This window comes from Nicotiana tabacum, chromosome 10, assembly GCF_000715075.1.
Source record: "Nicotiana tabacum cultivar K326 chromosome 10, ASM71507v2, whole genome shotgun sequence".
In the NCBI taxonomy this organism is placed as follows: Eukaryota; Viridiplantae; Streptophyta; class Magnoliopsida; order Solanales; family Solanaceae; genus Nicotiana; species Nicotiana tabacum.
The window spans coordinates 24,404,478-24,423,593 of NC_134089.1; the positions used below are offsets into that span (position 1 = coordinate 24,404,478).

At 39.2% G+C, this 19,116-nt stretch overlaps 1 protein-coding gene and 1 long non-coding RNA gene across 3 annotated transcripts; one reads left to right on the forward strand and one right to left on the reverse strand.

Annotated features, from left to right (window-relative positions):
• Positions 1-336: 336 nt before the first annotated feature.
• On the reverse strand, positions 337-14,271 carry LOC107826709 (uncharacterized). 2 transcript variants are annotated; one of them, XM_075222724.1, is made up of 5 exons: positions 12,894-14,271; positions 3,458-5,970; positions 1,409-1,472; positions 1,015-1,179; positions 337-942 (listed from the first exon to the last, which is right to left on the reverse strand). In XM_075222724.1, the coding sequence occupies exons 4-5, from the start codon at positions 1,085-1,087 to the stop codon at positions 350-352; spliced, it is 666 nt and encodes a 221-aa protein (XP_075078825.1). In that variant the 5' UTR covers positions 1,088-1,179; positions 1,409-1,472; positions 3,458-5,970; positions 12,894-14,271; the 3' UTR covers positions 337-349. The 2 variants fall into 2 exon arrangements, 1 of the variants encoding a protein (XP_075078825.1); XR_012695420.1 differs by lacking the exon at positions 1,015-1,179 and having other exon boundaries at positions 12,894-14,267.
• On the forward strand, positions 5,977-11,440 carry LOC142164615 (uncharacterized). The gene is made up of 2 exons (XR_012695421.1): positions 5,977-9,304; positions 9,534-11,440. It is a non-coding gene; the product is annotated as an uncharacterized LOC142164615 (long non-coding RNA).
• Positions 14,272-19,116: the final 4,845 nt, after the last annotated feature.

Here is a 19,116-nt window from a genome sequence, read left to right on the forward strand (position 1 = left end):
AATGTGTTCATCATCTCCTTTAATGAACGATTCTTTCTTTCCGCAATCCCATTGGATTGGGGAGTGTAAGGGGCCGTTGTTTGATGAATAATTCCATATTCTAAACATATTTCTTCAAAAGGAGATTCATATTCACCAACCCTATCACTTCTTATCATTTTGATTTTCTTGTTAAGTTATGTTTCAACTTCATTTTTGTATTGCTTGAATGCGTCTATTGCTTCATCTTTACTATTAAGTAAGTAAACATAGCAATATCGAGTACTATCGTCAATAAAAGTTATGAAATACTTCTTTCCACCGCGATATGGTATTGACTTCATGTCTCAAATATATGTGTGAATTAAGTCTAAAGGATTTGAATTCCTTTCAACTGACTTATAAGGATGTTTAACATACTTAGAAAGCATCTCTTCGGGTCCAACAGGAGCATATGTAGCAAAAGCTTCCCTATCAGCACAAACATGGCGAGTGGCTCCAGAATCAATCCACTACTCCTTAGGATTTCCCACCAGGTTGCATTCAGAAAGCATAGCACACAAGTCATCAACATCTTCGTGCTTTTTAACCATGTTTTCTTGACCCTTCTTCTTGACTTTCTTCGGAGCACGACAATCTGTAGATTTATGTCTAGCTTTTTCACAGTTGTAGCAATTTTCGTTGAGTCGCTTCTTGCTTGGGTTGCTTTTTGGTCCAGAAGCATGCTTCCTCTTTCTCTTATTTTGAGGAGTATCCTCAACAATGTTTGCTCCCATTGTTGTTGAGTTTCAACGGCCTCTCTTTCAGCAGCTTTGTTGTCCTCTTCGATTCTCAACCGAACAATGAGATTTTCAAGCGACATCTCCTTGCATTTGTGTTTCAAGTAATTTTTGAAGTCTTTCCACAAAGGAGGCAATTTCTCAATCATCGCTGCTACTTGGAATGCTTCATTGATGACAAGACCTTCAATGAAAATTCTGTTAGTAAAAATACTAAGATTACTACTTTCAACATCAGTATTAATTCAATTTATACCTTCAGCAAGGAGATCATGAATAATCACTTGCAATTCCTGGACTTGGCTAATAACAGACTTGCTATCTACCATTTTGTAGTCCAAAAATATCACGACTCCAAACCGGACCGGATTATGATGGCGCCTCTCGTGAAGACAAGGTCAGCCGACACGATTCCCAAATTCTTTGTTTTTAACAATTTTAATAAGTCAATTTAAGTCATTGATAAGAAATAGATCCCAAAATTAAGCGAAATAGAACAAGTGCAGAAATAGATACAGCCCGACATCGGGGTGTCACAAGTCACGAGCATCTACTAAGGTCTAAATGCAATGAAAATCTGAAAATGTACTAAATACAGTCTAAGAAAAACAAGAGGGAGAAAAGCTGTGCTGCGAACGCTGGGTAGCTACCTTGATAAACTCTGATGACTCTGCCTCTGAGCAATCGACACCCGCTACTGGGTTCAGAAAATACCTGCATTTGCACACAAGGTGTAGGGAGTAATGTGAGTATTCCAACTCAGTAAGTAATAAAGGTAAATGAATGTTGAGCAGTAAGAAAATACGTAAATCACGTCAAAACGCTACAACAAAAGCAGGATGTTTCCAACACAATACATAAATGAGTGATAAAACAGTGAATAAACATAATAGAAATATGAACAACCCCTCGGGCAAAACATGTACCATAAACCGCCTATCGATCATAATATCAACAGAACCAGCCTCTCGGGCTACCTCACATTCACTCATTATCAGCCCCTCGGGCATAACATAAATCAAGAACCGCCCCTCGGGCAATAACATGGAACAACATCAGCCCCTCAAGCTATATCACATCTCATACTGGGTACCCGCGCTCACTGGGGATGTACAGACTCTAGGAGGGTCCCCTTACGGCCCAAGTGCAATAACAAGTCATATCGTGGAATAATCAATATATCACTCACTCAGGGTACCCGAACAACATCATCCCCTCGGGCTATATCACATAACACACTCGGTACTGATAACTAGGGCTTATGGTTCATTTTACACTCCTTCTTACTTGAGTTTTGATTAAAAATATATACAAAATAGTCCCAAAGGCTTACATGTTGTACTTGTTTGTAGAGTTAGGTCAAAAAGGTGATAATTAGTCAAAACCAGCTCAAAAAGGAGTGAAACATGCACAAGTACCAAGAACAAGTCCAAGCACAGTGCAACAGGTCCACTGCGACCGCACCTCATTTAGTGCGGTCCGCAGTGAGGAGATTCAGAGAGGTGCTTATTTCAGCGACCCAAGCAATGCGGCCGCAAAGCAATTTGTGCGGACCGCAATGGACTCACCACGACCGCACTCGATATTGTGCTGTCCGCAAAGACGGAGTTCAGAGAGCTGCCACTTTGGAGAATCAATGACAATGCGGTCCGCGATCCTTTTTGTGCGGACCGCAATAGAAGCCACTATCACACCCCTTTTTTACCAACTTCACTAAACCCTCTTAAATTAATAAAAAGATTTTATAAAGCTCAAAAGGGTCTTTAATTAAAAAGTGACATAATTGTGTTTAAAAGGAAATAACTCAGAGTCGCCACCTGACATTGGTTTAGGTGTGCCAGGTCACCGGGTTTAAAAATAATTTTCCTTTTAAAACACTTTGGATTTGCACCAAAGATTCAGGTAAGGAGGTTCATTTGACTCAGGGAGAAGGTGAGGCACTCCGCAAATCCCGTGAAAGTCACAGTTGCGTACTCGATCTAGTTGGCTTTAAAAACATTCAAATTGAGGTAAAATCACATAAAAGGAAAATAAACACAAAGAAGCTCGAGGTTGTCCCCACCTAAATGAAAGAAAATTAAAATAAGGAAAATTAAAGTTCTTAATTATCCTACGCTACTTCTTCTACAATGTTCGCCACGGCATCCAATTACAGAATACTATGGGTCATTCCCCAGAATAAAATATGTACAAATCATTCGAGGCATTCCCCGGATAAATTTAACTAAAGGGAATGACCTCTCACCTCGAAATCCAAACAAAAATCTTAAGGCTTGCCTACCCAAGTGATAACGACCTAACACATGCTTCTATCATTTGAAAAATAAAACATTACTAAATTTAGTGTTAAATCCAATTTATTGCATAAACTGAGACCAAAATCCATATTTCACTTAATTTCAATTAACAAGAATCTCTTTTTGCCAAATACTACCTCACGACTTGCTTAAGTGAAACAATCAAATACACATTGATAAAATGTTCTGACTGAACTCATTAGAACGTTAAGTAGTTTTGTTCTTCAACACATATTTATATATGCAGGACATTTTCTTATACTTAAAAAAACAAAGATTACCCAAACCAATATGAAGCACAGAAGGCAAATTACCCACATGACAATGACTAGAATACGGTAGTAAACAAACACAAAACATCCATATGAGAAATGATAAATGAGGAAGAGTTTAGAATTGGACCTCAATTATATTAACAAGAACTCGGTTATAGCAAACTCCGGTGAACTAAATTTGACCAGGAAACGAAATAGTAGCAAGAGCTTGGACCGCGAACCACAGAATTAACCTCGAATAGCACCTCAAATCAGCAGCTAAAATAAAACTTCGACCCTCGACGGATCTCCGAATCGAACACTAACTCAATTCTTTCCCAAAATTTTTGCTCATAAATGATTCTACTTAATTTGACATGAATTCAAGCATTTGGACCTTCACAAACACAGCACTATAATGTATTCCTCGACTTACATTTGTACCACCCATTAACTAGAGACCCGAGAAGATGTGCGCCATCGGGTCTAGCAATCACGCAAGTTTTGCCAATCAGAAGAAAGGCATTGGAGGAATTATCTTGAAATGCTGATTAATGGGATGAGGAAGAATGCTAAGGCATTGAATTGAGAAGGGACTGCTGCTTGACTTTTCTTATTGTCCGTTTCATCTCACTGTTATTGTCCGTTAGAGCGGATGTTGCTTCTTAGGGGTGGTCTGCCTCTGGTTTTGTGTGCGAGAAAGATGGGCGCTGATGGGGGGGGAGAAGAAAGGTTTTTGGGTGAGGGTCATGGCTGGGAGGGGTGTTGGATGCCACTTGTTTTTTGGGTTTTTGGTGTCAAGATGAATAAGAAGGCAACCATGGGTGTCCAATTAGGGTTCAGCTAGGGTCTTCTCTCCTATAAAATCTGATGGGGTTATGGGCTTTGGGTTAGTGAAAGGTAAGGGAGGTTAGACTTCAAATTTGGACTTTAACATTGGGCTAAAAATAAATGTCCAAATCTTATTTAAGTTTCTTTTAATATAAGATAAATATGCTACATAATGTAAAAATTAATCTAATTAATTAAACTAAATTATGTATAAAATATGAAATTATTTTTGATATTTTCAAAGATTATATTAAAATAAAATAGGTTCAAAGTAATATATTCTTCTAAAATACCTAATGCGTGAATTAAATAGAGAAATATGGAACTATTTTTTTTGTAATTTTCAATTTTTGTTCTTAAAATAAAGTAAAAGAGTCAAAACTAATTAAAATAACGATACTAGACCTAAACTAAATATTTAAATCCTAAAATATGTAAAATCTTGGGGAGGGCCAAAAATTACATGTCTACAGCTGCCCCTCTTTGACTGGAAACACGAAGAGTTTTCTGACAAAGAACGACAAGACAATTTTTTTGACCCGACCCTTATTTAGAGAGACCAAAAACTAAGAGAAAGGAAGAGAGTGTGACTGAGCCCTGGTATCTGAGCTGCCTACATATCCTTGATTATAAAGGTATCAGGACACGTGTAGTTCAGAAGTGAATGAGATGATGGAGTATACTGAGGTGGAGAGCCAGTCGAGGTGCCGTTCTGTCGAGGTTCCGGTCCGCGGTTCCTGCCATTACACCGAAAATAAAAGGAAAAATTACAGCAAAAGTAAAAAAAATACAAGATCCTATCTACTTCTTGTCTTGAATCTTCCTTGAATCTCTACTTGATCTTCAACATTAAATTGAAAATGGACCCCGTTCTTCAGGCGAGCTCCTGATGCTTCTTGAGTTTGCGAATTGAAAGTAACTCTGAAATGAATTCCCTTGTTCTCCAAGTGGGCGCCTGATTGCCAAAACTTGAACTGTATTTTCTTGTTTTCCAAGTGGGCGCCTGATTGCCAAAACTTGAACTGTATTCCCTTGTTCTCCAGGTGGGAGCCTGATTGACAAAACTTGAATTGTATTCCCTGTTCTCCAGGTGGGTGCCTGATTGCCAAGACTTGAACTGTATTCCCTTGTTCTCCAGGTGGGCGCCTGATTACAAAAACTCAAACTGTATTCCCTTGTTCTCCAGGTAGGCGCCTGATTGCTAAAACTCGAACTTTATTCCATTGTTCTCTAGGTGGGCGCTTGATTGCCAAAAACTTGAGTTGTATTCCCTTGTTCTCCAGGTGGGTGCCTGATTGCCAAGACTTGAACTGTATTCCCTTATTCTCCAGGTGGGTGCCTGATTGCCAAAACTTGAATTATATTCCCTTGTTCTCCAGGTGGCGCCTGATTACCAAAAACTTGAGCTGTATTCCCTTGTTCTCCAGGTGTGTGCCTGATTGCCAAGACTTAAACTGTATTCCCTTGTTCTCCAGGTGGGCGCCTGATTGTCAAAACTTGAATTGTATTCCCTTGTTCTCCAGATAAGTGCCTGATTGCCAAAAACTTGAGCTGTATTCCCTTGTTCTCCAGGTGGGTGCCTGATTGCCAAGACTTGAACTGTATTCTCTTATTCTCTAGGTGGGCGCCTGATTGCCAAATCTTGAATTGTATTCCCTTATTCTCCTGGTGGGCGCCTGATTTCCAAAACTTGAACTATATTCCCTTGTTAACCAGGTGAGCGCCTGATTGCCAAAAATCGAACTATGTTCCCTTATTCTCTAGGTGGCGCCTGATTGCCAAAACTTAAAATAATTTCGAAACTAATTCCCTCATTCTCCAGGTGGGTGCCTGCAATCAAAACAACAAAACAAACAAAATTTTCTGCTCCAGTTTGAACTAGGAAGATTTGTGAGTTGTTAGCAAAACTGTAAATCACCTATGCTATTGATGCAATTATGAGAGTAAAACTAAAGACTTGACTGGGATGTGCATCTCCTGTGAATCAAACCAAGAATATTTGACTAGCAAGTGCGTCTGCTAAGAATTAAACTTGAATGACCTAGACTAGGAAGTGCGTCTCCTAGATTTAAGATTGAGCTTGTGGAAAACTATAAACTAAGCTAGACTAAAGTAAAAACTGACTCTATTCTCCAGGTGGGACCCCTGATTTCAAGAAAACTAAAGATTAATAACTTAAGATAACTAAAGATCTATCCTAGGAGAAAATTCATCATACTAGGCTTTCTATCTTAGGAAAAAAATCATCAGACAAAGATTTCTATCCTAGGAGAAAATTCATCAGACTAGGTATTTTTTTGGTATCTTAGGAGAAATATTCATCAGACTAAGATTTATATCCTAGGAGAAAGTTCATCAGACTAGGTCTTCTATCTAGGAGAAAAATTCATCAGACTAAGATTTCGACCATAGGAGAAAATTCATCAAACTAGGTCTCTTATCTTCTTTTTTCTGGTATCTTAGGAGAAAAATTCATCAAACTAAAATTTATATCCTAGGAGAAAGTTCATCAGACTAAGTCCATTTTTTGTTATTTTAGGAGAAAGATTCATGAGACTAAGATTTTCTATCCTAGGAGAAAATTTATTAGACTAGGTTTCTTATCTTAGGAAAAAGATTCATTAGACTAAGGTTTGATTGGGAGGAAAATTCATCAGACTAGGACTTTTATCCTAGGAGGGAAAAATGCGAAGAACAATGGCAACATTTTATGCGCACTAGCAAGACAGATAAAGGCAAAGATTTGAGAAACTTCCCTTTGTCCGCTCTTCTATTCTTTTTTCTTTTTTCTTTTTGTTTTTTTTGTGTTTTTGAACCAACTTGCTTGCACTGTTTTGTTCCTGTTTCAAACAAAGAAAACTTGTGAGTTTAAAAATGTGGTGGCTAGTTTGTGACCTTGACTACAAGGGCGATTTCTCTTGCACTTGTCACGATCAACTTGGACTTCAACTTGGAAGACAGTGCTTGTTATCGACTGACTGCTTTTTCGGACAACCCTTATCACAAGATATATTCCTGATTCATTCAAATCCAATACCTTATGCCCGATGCATTGCACTCGTGTTATAACATTCACCCAATCTTTGCATTTCACATCAATCCCAGAGAACATTTACTATCACCAACTCAGTGCACACAATATTCTCCTGTGTCTTATGCCAATTTGATATGCTTGCTAGAGACTTGTGTGATTAAAAAGCTAGTAGCAGATTTTGAAATCATTTCTCACTTGTTTCGGCAAAAACAGACTCAAAGGGACTCAAACAAAACAAGAGGAACAAAATAATGGAAAAAACGAGAAGAGATGGTATCTAACAAGAAAATATTTTTACCGAGGAAAAAGAACAAAGTAGAAATTAATACGATTTGAAGGTTATCTCCACTGACCATGACATGCATTTTGGATTAAGCGGCCTGATCTGTCAAGCGAGTCTAATATTTAACTCGTGTTATGCCTCTAAGTTGTGAAACTGGGCTTCAGCGCTCCAATTGTCATATTTGATCCACAATCCTCAGTTGACTTGTAGTGCCCTAAAGGGTTTTCACCATCAAGCCTCTCTCATTTTGCTCTTTTCTCAACCCACCGTCGTCTTACAGTGCCCATGAGGGTTTTCATTGATAAGACTCTCTCATTTTATCATTCTCTCTTGGTGCTGTGAACAAAAGTATTAACCATGATGCAAGAAGATCATACTTTCACCACACACTTGATTTGACATCCTCAAAGATTAGTAGGAAGGTCTTTCTTGGATCGTAATGTAGGCTTTTGGACAGGGTTGGAAAGAATGGGTGACATGAAGGCTCAAAATAATTTAAGATGGAAGGGTTCAAAATTACAACTTTTGGAATCAGTCCTTTTGGCAAAATTAAAACTTTTGCCCCAGTTTCTTGGAGTTTGGGAATTCTTTTTTTTGGATTTTTGCTTTGAGGGGAATTTCTAAGAAATACTACCCCACTCTTGACTTCATGAGATTATGAAATATTTTATTTGGTGCGACCGAACCTTAAGGCTGCCTACGTATCTTGTGGTGACAAGAATCAGGTTGAACGTAGTTCAAACACGATGTTGGATTATTTTGTTGTTTTTCTTTTCCTTTTCTTTATTTTCTTTTTTCCTTTATTTTCTTTTCTTTTTTTTTCTTTTCCTGTCTTTTTCTTCTTTTTCTCTTTTGCTTTTTATTTTCTAGTTCCTAACTCTACTTCTGATTCCAAAAGAGGGGTATGAAACAAAACGAATTAAGGCTCAAAAGGGGTAGCAAAAGATAAAAGTATTTGGGTAGCAGAATAAAATGTCTTCGTCATACCAAACTTTAAGAATGCCAAGTACAAACATGCAATCAAAGATGAGCAAAGAAATCATACATAGTATCTATTGATGGCATCAACACAAACAAAAAGTGTCAATGGGCAATACCTTTGTCCCAATGAATGACTCTTTCCAATTCGAAGCAGACTTGACTCAACCTTATCTTGATGTGGAAGAATACATTTCAGCACTGACTGATCTACCTCAAACTACTTGAGAGACATTTTCTTGTTGTATGCTCTTATCAACCTCTTGATTTCCCAAACTAATTGCCTCAATTTCACTCAATTCAAGCTTCAAGTTATCTTAGAATGCGTGAATCTTTACTTGTTTCCTCAAATGCATCTTTTTATCATATTTAAAACTGTGCCATTGCTTCATGATTAACTAACTTTCAAGACCAAACTGAGAATTATTTGTGCATGTCATGTCACTAGAGTCAGCATGAAAATAACTATAAAAGGAAAAGTGACCTAAACAAAAACTGACTAGAACTAACAGAAAATAGGAGATTGCATTAGACATATGGTGAAAAGGATTTGAACAAAACAAGCAAAATAGACATGGGTTACAACCCTGGAACAATCCTAGATAACACTAGACAAGTTACTACCACTAAACGAACTAGGAAAATAAGAAGCAGAAGGGTTTGAGCCAACAAGATAATGTCCGGATTACAACCCTAAAATAACCCGGACAAACGGAAATAACAACAAAATAAACCCCCAAAACTCCTCCCTAGCTAGCCAGGAAAGGAGTGTCTTTCCACTCACCAAGCTCTACATCTTAGCCGCTGGGTTGCACATCAAAATTACTGGGACCTTCACCAATCTCAATATCATTAACTTCAGTCAGCAAGTTTCCAAGAGGATTCTTATACTCCTTGTCACCATGCATACTCCCCACAAAGTGTGCATCATCATGTACAGGTAAAGGATTCTGCGCGATGTTCTAGGTGTCACTGCCCTAGATCACAATTATCCCTTCTTGAATAATTCTTTCTATTTCTCTTTTCAAATCCTGACAACTTTTGACATTGTGCCCCTGGGCATTGGAATGGTATTCACACCTTTTAGAAGGGTCAAAGTTTCTAGCACGCGGGTCCACATGATTCGGAGGAATAGGTGCAATCAAGTCATAATACTTTAATTTCTCAAACAAACTTGCATAGGACTCTCCTATCGGAGTAAAATTATCTTTCAACCTTTGTTTACCTCTATACTCCTGGCTTGGATGTGGGTTATAAGGCTGATGGAGATTTTGCGGTGCTGGCGCTCGCCTTCTGGGGTATCTTGGTGGCTGGATAACATACTAGGGTGGAGTAACAGAGTATTGTGGGTTCTCAAGGGAATCATCAAAAAACAAACGAGGCTGGTCATGCCTTTGAGATATTCTTCTAGGACCTCTTCTCGACCTTGATGTCATCATGTTTTCTTCAACCTTCTCACTCGTGCCACTAAAATTATCAGATTCAATTTGGATAGCCTGAGTTGCAGCTCTGAGAGCTGCTTGACTAATAATTTTGCCTGTCTTAAGGCCATTCTCTGCCATTTCTCCCATTTTGATTGCTTCCGAGAATGATTTTCCAACTGCGGACATCATGTTTTGAAAGTAATCGAGCTCTTGAGCTTGAAGGAAGACAGTGATTAGCTCGTGGTCATCCATGGATGGCTTAACTTTAGCTGCTTGTTCTCTCCATTTAATGGCATATTCCCTTAAATGTTTAGTTGGTTTCTTCTTCAGATTTGAAAGGGAATTACAGTCCAGGGCAATATCAATGTTATATTGGAAATGTTTGACAAAGGCCTGGGCCATGTCATCCCAGATATACTAGCAAGATGTCTCTTGACCCATAAACCATTCAGAGGCTATACCCGTAAGGCTTTCCCCAAAATAAACCATCAGTAATTCTTCATTTCCTACCGCACCTCTTAGTTGATTACAATACCGTTTCAGGTGGGTTATGGGGTCTCCATGTCCATCATATTTTTCAAATTTGGGAATCTTGAAACCAAGTGGCAAACGAACATCAGGGAACATACATAGATCCTTGAAGGAAATGCTTTTCTGACCTGCCAGCCCTTATATGTTTTTCAACTATTGTTCTAAGCTTTTCAGTCATTGGGTTATTTCTTTCGGTGCTATCTTTCAGGTAGGCTTCTCAATCTTTGCAGGAAGATCAAATAGTTATGAGTGGTACTCAGGAGAGTGGGACTGTTCTTGCTCGGTAGCAAATTGTGACTCGTGAGTTTTCCTCTACACCATCGTCGGTTGTGGGACGCTGAAAACAGGCATAACAGTAGTGGTTATCTGATTGGTTGTCAATGGCACACTTTGGAAGCATGCAATAGAAGTTCCAACTGTAGCCGTATAGTTAGGATAAAGGCTGAACCCAGGTGGATAGGAATGATCAAACAATGAGACCTGAGTGGTAGTAGTCGAGATAGGTGTGAACCCTATCTGGGCTGCCTGCGTATCCCGCCCCGAAAGACGAGAATCAAGTATGCGTAGTTCGGGAAGATTGGACATGGGAGAAAGCTTAAAAAATGACACTAATTTGGAAAAAATATATTTTTGTCTTTTTGAAAAATGATGAAAAATTTAAAATCTTTTTGGATTTTCTTTTCTCTTCTTTTTTTTTTTTTTGAATTTTTGGAAAATGATGGGAAAGTGTAAAATCTTTTCGGATTTTCTTTTTCTTTCTTTCTTTGATTTTTTGAAAATGATGGGAAATTGTAAAATCTTTTTTTTTGGATTTTTTCCATTTTCATTTTTTTTGGTCTTTTTTTTAAAAAGCTGTGAAAGAAAAATACAACTGGGCCCTACTTGCTTTATTTTTCACCCTTCTTTCCCAAGCATCGGTCCGCCAAATGACCTTTTTACCCTTAAAAATGCAACATGTATCGCATAGGGATGATTGAATGTCTTTTTGGGACACGAGCCCATTTTTGAAAAAATTTGGATAGGCTTCCTACAAAGGGACGCGGTGCCTGGGACCGAGCCCTACTAGGTGTAAATGACATGATGCAAATAAAAATGACCTAAAGGTTGACCTAAGTTTGGGGTTCGCTAACAAGGCAATTCGGGGCAGCACGTGGTCGATAACAGCTGATCTAGCTGTCCGCCCACTCCACGCTCCCATGCCACCCCCTAAAAACTCGGGTGACTCACAAAAGGTCGTGTACGCTCAAACGTACTCCGGAAGACTTGTTGCAGAAAGAAGACTCATAGTTATGCAAATGATGACAATTATAAAGCGGTAAACACATAAGAAAAAACGATAAACAAATAACCAACAAAACGGGAAATAAGACAAACAAACCAACTAAACAAAGCAAATAAAAAAAACACCTCAACCGAATATCCCAAAAGCCAACAAGATCAAGTATCAACTCGAACCTACAACTCTCCAGCAGAGTCGCCAGAGCTGTCACACCCCCTTTTTTACCAACTTCACTAAACCCTCTTATATTAATAAAAAGATTTTGTAAAGCTCAAAAGGGTCTTTAATTAAAAAGTGACAAAATTGTGTTCAAAAGGAAATAACTTAGAGTCGCCACCTGACGTTGGTTTCGGTGTGCCAGGTCACCGTTTTCAAAAATGATTTTCCTTTAAAAACACTTTGGATTTGCACTAGAGATTCAGGTAAGGAGGTTCATTTGACTCGGGGAGAAGGTGTTAGGCACTCCCCAAGTCCCGTGAAAGTCACAGTTGTGTACTCGATCTAGTTGGCTTTAAAAACATTCAAATTGGGGTAAAATCACATAAAAGGAAAATAAACACAAACGAGGCTCGAGGTCGTCCCCACCTAAATGAAAGAAAATTAAAAAAAAGGAAAATTAAAGTTCTAAATTATCCTATGCTACTTCTTCTACGATGTTCGCCACGGCCTCCAATTACAGAATCCTACGGGGCCTTCCCCAGAATAAAATATGTACAAATCCTTCGGGGCATTCCCCGGATAAATTTAACTAAAGGGAACGACCTCTCACCTCGAAATCCAAACAAAAATCCTAAGACTTGCCTACCCAAGTAATAATGACCTAACACATGCTTCTATCATTTGAAAAATAAAACATTACTAAATTTAGTGTTAAATCCATTTTATTGCATAAACTGAGATCAAAATTCATATTTCACTTAATTTCAATTAACAAGAATCTCTTTTTGCCAAACACTGGCCTCACGACTTGCTTAAGTGAAACAATCAAATACACATTGATAAAATGTTCTAACTGAACTCATTAGCACGTTAAGTAGTTTTGTTCTTCAACACATATTTATATATGCAGGACATTTTCTTATACTTAAAAAAATAAAGATTACCCAAACCAATATGAAGCACAGAAGGCAAATTACCCACATGACAATGACTAGAATACGGTAGTAAACAGACACAAAACATCCACATGAGAAATAATAAATGAGGAAGAGTTTAGAATTAGACCTCAACTATATTAACAAGAACTCGGTTATAGCAAACTTCGGCGAACCAAATTTGACCAGGAAACGAAATAGTAGCAAGAGCTTGGACCGTGAACCACGGAATTAACCTCGAACAGCACCACAAATCAGTAGCTAAAATAAAACTTCGACCCTCAACGGATCTCCGAATTGAAAACTAACTCAATTCTTTCCCAAATAAAATTTCTCATAAACGATTCTGCTCAATTTGACGTGAATTCAAGCATTTGGACCTTCACAAACCCAGCACTATAATATATTCCTCCACTTACATTTATGCAACCCATTAACTAGAGACCCGAGAAGTTGTGCGCTAGCGGGTCTAGGAATCACGCAGGTTTTGCCAATCAGAAGAAAGGCATTGGAGGAATTAACTTGAAATGGTGATTAATGAGATAAGGAAGAACGCTAAGGCAGTGAATAGAGAAGAGACTGCTGCTTGACTTTTCTTATTGTCCGTTTCATCTCACTGCTCTTGTCTGTTAGAGCGGTTGTTGCTTCTTGGGGGTGGTCTGCCTCTGGTTTTGTGTGCGAGAGAGATGGCCGCTGATGGGGGTGAGGAAGAAGGTATGGTCGCTGGTATTGTTGGGTGGCGCAAAGAAGAAAGGTTTTTGGGTAAGGGTCACGGCTGGGAGGGGTGTTGGATGCCGCTGATTTTTTGGGTTTTGGGTGTCAAGAAGAAGAAGAAGGCAGCCATGGGTGTCCAATTAGGGTTCAGCTAGGGTTTTCTCTCCTATAAAATCTTATGGCGCTATGGGCTTTGGGTTAGTGAAAGGTAAGGGAGGTTAGGCTTCAAATTTGGGCTTTAACATTGGGCTAAAATGAATGTCCAAATCTTATTTAAGTTCCTTTTAATATAAGATAAATGTATTACATAATGCAAAAATTAATCTAATTAATTAAACTAAATTATATATAAAATATGAAACTATTTTTGGTTTTTTCAAAGATTATATTAAAATAAAATATTTTTAAAGTAATATATCCTTCTAAAATACATAATGCGTGAATTAAATAGAGAAATATGGAACTAATGTTTTTTTTGTAATTTTCAATTTTTGTTCTTAAAATAAAGTAAAAGAGTCAAAACTAATTAAAATAATGATACTAGACCTAAACTAAATATTTAAATACTAAATTATATAAAGTCTTGGGGAGGGTCAAAAATTACATGACTACAGCCACCGCGGACGCGGTGCATATTGTGCGGCCCGCGGTGGCCAAGTTCAGAGAGCAGAGTTTAAGGCCAAGAAGCCTCACTACGGCCGCACTATCCCCGCAGGGGTATTTTTGTCCAGAAAATTTGGCCTAGTATAAATAGTTTCTTTTTCCCATTTTTAGGTCATCAGTTGTATTTTAACGGGGAGCTGCGCTCGTGAACAGGGTTTCTTAACCATTTTGAGTAATTTTAGTGTAGTTTTATCATTGAATCTTCAAGTATTAGCTTGTAATTAAATATTATGGATTTTGCTTCATCTATTTCTTTGTTTTCTTCTTTTATCATGAGTAGCTAAACCCATTAGCTAGGGTTGTGGCTCAACCCTGGTGTGGGTATTTGATAGGTCTTGAGTTTTAAGGCTTGAATGTCTATGGGTGTTTGATATTTGGACTAATTTGTGTTTTCCATGTTGAATTAGTAGTTGCAAACACAAATTTGTGCCTATTTGACTTGGATTCTTCTTGAGAAAGAGAACTTGAGTCTAGGAAAATTAGTCCAACAAGTAATCAGGGCATATTCAAGAGATTGATAGCCCCAATTAAAGGGTTAAACCTAGAGATAGTAATACCCGACTTGAACCTCAATTGCTTGTACAAATTATTATACCCAATTGGTCTTGAGAAAGTCAATTAGGGCAAAATCACTCAAACTACCGAGAGGTATAGAGTGAGAAGTTTAGTGCATTGGTTATATCGTAATCCCCAACATGACAACCTTACATTAGACTCGAGAACCTGTCAAGTATCCACCTAGGAGAAAGTCACTTCCCTAGTGCCTTCTTAACTATTTAGACAACCTTTCAAGTATCTTATTCTTAGCTTAAATTAGCATCCTATTAGTATAAAATTAGAAGTAATCAAAAGACCAATTATGATTAGAAGTGCAATTAAGAGCAATTACGCATCTCCAATTTAGATAGGAACCCAATTCCCATTTCTAGCTCCCTATGAAAATCGATCCCGACCATCTCGGGTAAAATCTGCTTCGACCACTATCACTACTTTGTAGTAGTGCAGGGTTGGCACCGATCACTTTTTGGTGGCATTGCCGGGGAGCTAACGGTTTTGGCTATCTATCTAAATAGTTTTGTGTATTATTTTTCTTTCCTTCTGTGTTACTAATTTGTGTGTGTCACAACTTCAGGTACAAAATGGCAGCAAACAACGCACCTCTTGGAGATCTTCCGCCATGGGAGGAGGTAGATGACAATTTTAATGATGAGGTTCCTATTGTACCTCAAGTCCAAAGGAGAGGCCACGGTGCCAATAATAATATTCCAGACCCTTCCCCTCCACCTCCAAGAGTGGCTCCTCGAGTGCTTCCAAACCAAGGATATGTTAGTGCAATTGTCCCACCCCGGATCCGGGTGGGCAATTTTTAAATTACCAATATGATGCTGACATTGCTGGAGCAGCGTGGGTATTTCACGGGCGCTGCCAATCAGGATGCTTACAAACATGTCAAGGGTTTCGTGGATACCTGTTGGGGGAGCAAGCAAACTAATGTGTCTGAGGGTGCACTTTGGTTGAGACTATTCCCTTTCTCACTTATAGGGAAGGCATTGGATTGGCTTGAGCGACTTCTCAACCATTCCATCACTACTTGGGATGAGTTGGCGGATAAGTTCATTGCAAAGTTTTTCTCACCGGGGCACATGGAAGCATGGAGAGATGAGATCTTAGCTTTCAAGCAGGAGCCCACCGAACCACTACATGAGATTTAGGAGCGATATAGAATCATAGTAAAGGAATTCCCCAACAATAATATGACTGAGGCAATGATCCAACAGACTTTCTATCGGGGTATTAACACAACAAACTAGTGCATAGTGAACCAACTTGTTGGGGGCAATTTCATGAAGCTGTCTTATGATGAGGCTTGTGACATTCTTGACGAGATGGCTGACACGTCCTCCGCTTGGCAAAGTAGAGCCAATGTCCAATAGGGTGATCCCATGGTCACTCACTTGCATAAAGAGATACATGACCATGGGCAGGCTATAGCAGAGCGGACAACTACAATGAACCATCTAGCAAAGGCATAATTACAATAGGTTCAAAATCCGCACCAAGTAAATGCTATGGAGGGTGTCAACATGCTAGTGAACAAAAGAAGACAAAGAGGTCAACAAAACCAAGGGAGTTCGAATCAATTTGACTATGATTGTAGTGGATTCCAAGATGATGGTTATGATGGACAGAATGAAGAGGTGTAATACGCGAACAACTATCAAGGCCAGAGGGGAAATTCTTCCAACCAACAACAATGGAGACCCCAAGGCAATTGGGGCAATCAACAACAATAAGGGAATAATAATTGGGGGAACAACAACCAAAATTCCAATTGGGGCAATCATAACAATATTTAGGGTAATTGGAATGGCAACAACAACTGGGGTGGTAACAACAATCAGGAAGGTTGGAACAATGTCAATCAGGGAAATCGGGGGCAAAGCTTTCAAAGGCCCCCAATGTATCAACAACCAAACAATCCACCCCCATTTCCATCCCAAGGTCCGAGTTCTTCCAACAATTAAATGGGGAGAATAGAAATGATGTTTGAACAGATGATGAAAAATAATGCGGACTCTGATGCTCAGTTGGCTTCCCACAATACTTCAATCAGAAACTTGGAGGTTCAATTAGGCCAAATCTCATAATCCTTGAATACTCGACCTAAGAGGGCTCTACCAAGTGATATGGTAGTTAACCGAAAGGGTGGGAACAATCATGTTGTGGCGGTAACTTCAAGAAGTGGACGAGGCGGTGATGTGAATGCCTCCAAGCTAAAAGCAATTTTGAGTGATGAAGTTGAGTTGCAAGAAGATGAGATTCCTTTGGTGGTTGAAAATGCGATTGATGAGAAAATAAATGAAGAAGTGAGGATTGATATTCAAGATGCAGAGGTGGAGACTCAGAATGACGTGAACCCGTCTAGGGAACACGTAATAGACATGCCGGAAATGGTTGTGCCTAAAGCCAAGGCTCCTTTGCCAAGGCCACCTCCACCTTATCCTCAAAGGCTCCCGAAGTAGAAAAATGAGATCAGTTTAAAAATTTTATTGACATGATGAAGAGCTTATCCATTAATGTGCCTTTGGGGGAGGCTCTAGAACAAATGCCGAGCTATGCTAAATTTATGAAGAACTTGGTGACAAAGAAAAAATCCATGGATTGCGAAACTATCAAGATGACCCACTAAGTTAGTGCAATAGTGCACTCAATGGCCCCAAAGCTTGAAGATCCTGGTGCTTTCACCATTCCTTGCACCATTAGTAGCGCGGACTTTGCTAAAGCTCTATGTGATTTGGGGCAAGTATCAACTTGATGCCCTACTCAGTTTTCAAGACTTTGGGCATTGGGAAACCGAGGCCGACTTCCATGAGATTGAAAATGGCGGATAGAACTACAAAGAAACCATTGGGTATTATTGATGATGTTCTTGTCCGGGTGGACAAATTTATCTTGCCAGCTAATTTTATGATCTTGGATTGTGAGGTAGATTATGAAGTTCCAATCATATTAGGGAGACTTTCCTTGCTACTGGGAAGACCTTATCTTTTATGGAAGCAGGGGAACTCACCTTCTAGGTGGGTGATGAGAAAGTGTTCTTTCATGTGTGCAAGTCAATGAAGCAGCCCAACAGTTTTGAAGTGTGCTCTTTTGTGGACCTTGTCACAGCAGTGATAGTTGATGATACCAGTGCAATGATCAATGTGGAGGACCCTCTAGAGATAGTATTGTTGAATCTTGATGTAAACGAGGATGAAGGCCGAGTGGAGTGCGTGAATGCTTTACATGGAATGGGATCTTACTTTTATGAGCCTAGGAAACTCTCTTTGGATCTTGAAAATAAGAAGATTCCACCAACAAAACCTTCAATTGAGGAACCTCCAGTGTTGGAGTTAAAGTCGTTGCCTCCACACCTTAGGTATGAGTTCTTACGCCCTAGTTCAACTTTGCTAGTTATTCTTTCTTCTTGTCTTACTAACATGCAGGTTGAGGCCACATTGGCGGTGCTTCAAATCCATGGAACATCAAAGGGGTTGAACGAGGCAATGCAAGAAGTTGTAAAAAAGGAGGTGATCAAGTGGTTGGATGTCGGGGTTGTGTACCCCATCTCTGATAGCTCTTGGACTTTGCCGGTGCAATGTGTGCCGAAGAAGGGTGGCATGACCGTGGTTACAAATTCGCAAAATGAGTTGATTCCTACCAGGACCGTCACCGGTTGGAGGGTATGCATGGACTATCACAAGTTGAATAAAGTGACCCGAAGGATCACTTTCTATTGCCTTTTCTTGATCATATGTTAGATCGACTTGCTGGGCGTGCCTTCTACTGTTTCTTGGATGGGTATTCTGGATACAACCAAATCTTGATTGCTCTAAAAGATCAGGAGAAGACCACATTCACTTGTCCATATGGCACATTTGCCTTCTCTAGGATGCCTTTTGGGTTGTGTAATGCATCAGCTACATTCCAACGATGTATGATGGCCATTTTCACCGATATGGTGGAAGATATTTTGGAGGTGTTCATGGACGACTTTAGTGTTGTGGGTGATTCATTTGATGAATGTTTGAAAAATATTGATAGAGTGTTGGCCCATTGTGAAGAAACCAATCTTGTTCTTAATTGGGAGAAATGCCACTTCATGGTTGAGGAGAGCATAGTTCTTAGGCATAAAATTTCAAAGCATGGTATAGAGGTGGACAAAGCAAAAATTGATGTGATTTCAAGGCTCCATCTCCCTACCTCTGTCAAGGGAGTTAGAAGTTTTCTTGGGCATGCGGGGTTCTACCAGAGATTTATCAAAGACTTTTTGAAGGTAGTGAATCCCTTACGCAAGTTATTGAGAAAAGATGTCAAGTTCATGTTCGATAAGAGATGTATGCAAGCCTTTGAACTTCTCAAGCACAAGTTGACCACCACCCCTATTTTCACCGCACCCAATTGGAGCTTGCCTTTTGAGCTCATGTGTGATGCAA

What these genes read in the sequence shown, in the direction of transcription:
- LOC107826709 (XM_075222724.1), bottom strand. Translation starts at nt 1,087, where the DNA reads ATGGTAGATAGCAAGTCTGTTATTAGCCAAGTCCAGGAATTGCAAGTG. An exon ending in TCATGATCTCCTTGCTGAAG is followed by an intron (nt 943 to 1,014) that starts GTATAAATTGAA and finishes TTTTCATTGAAG; the next exon opens with GTCTTGTCATCAATGAAGCA.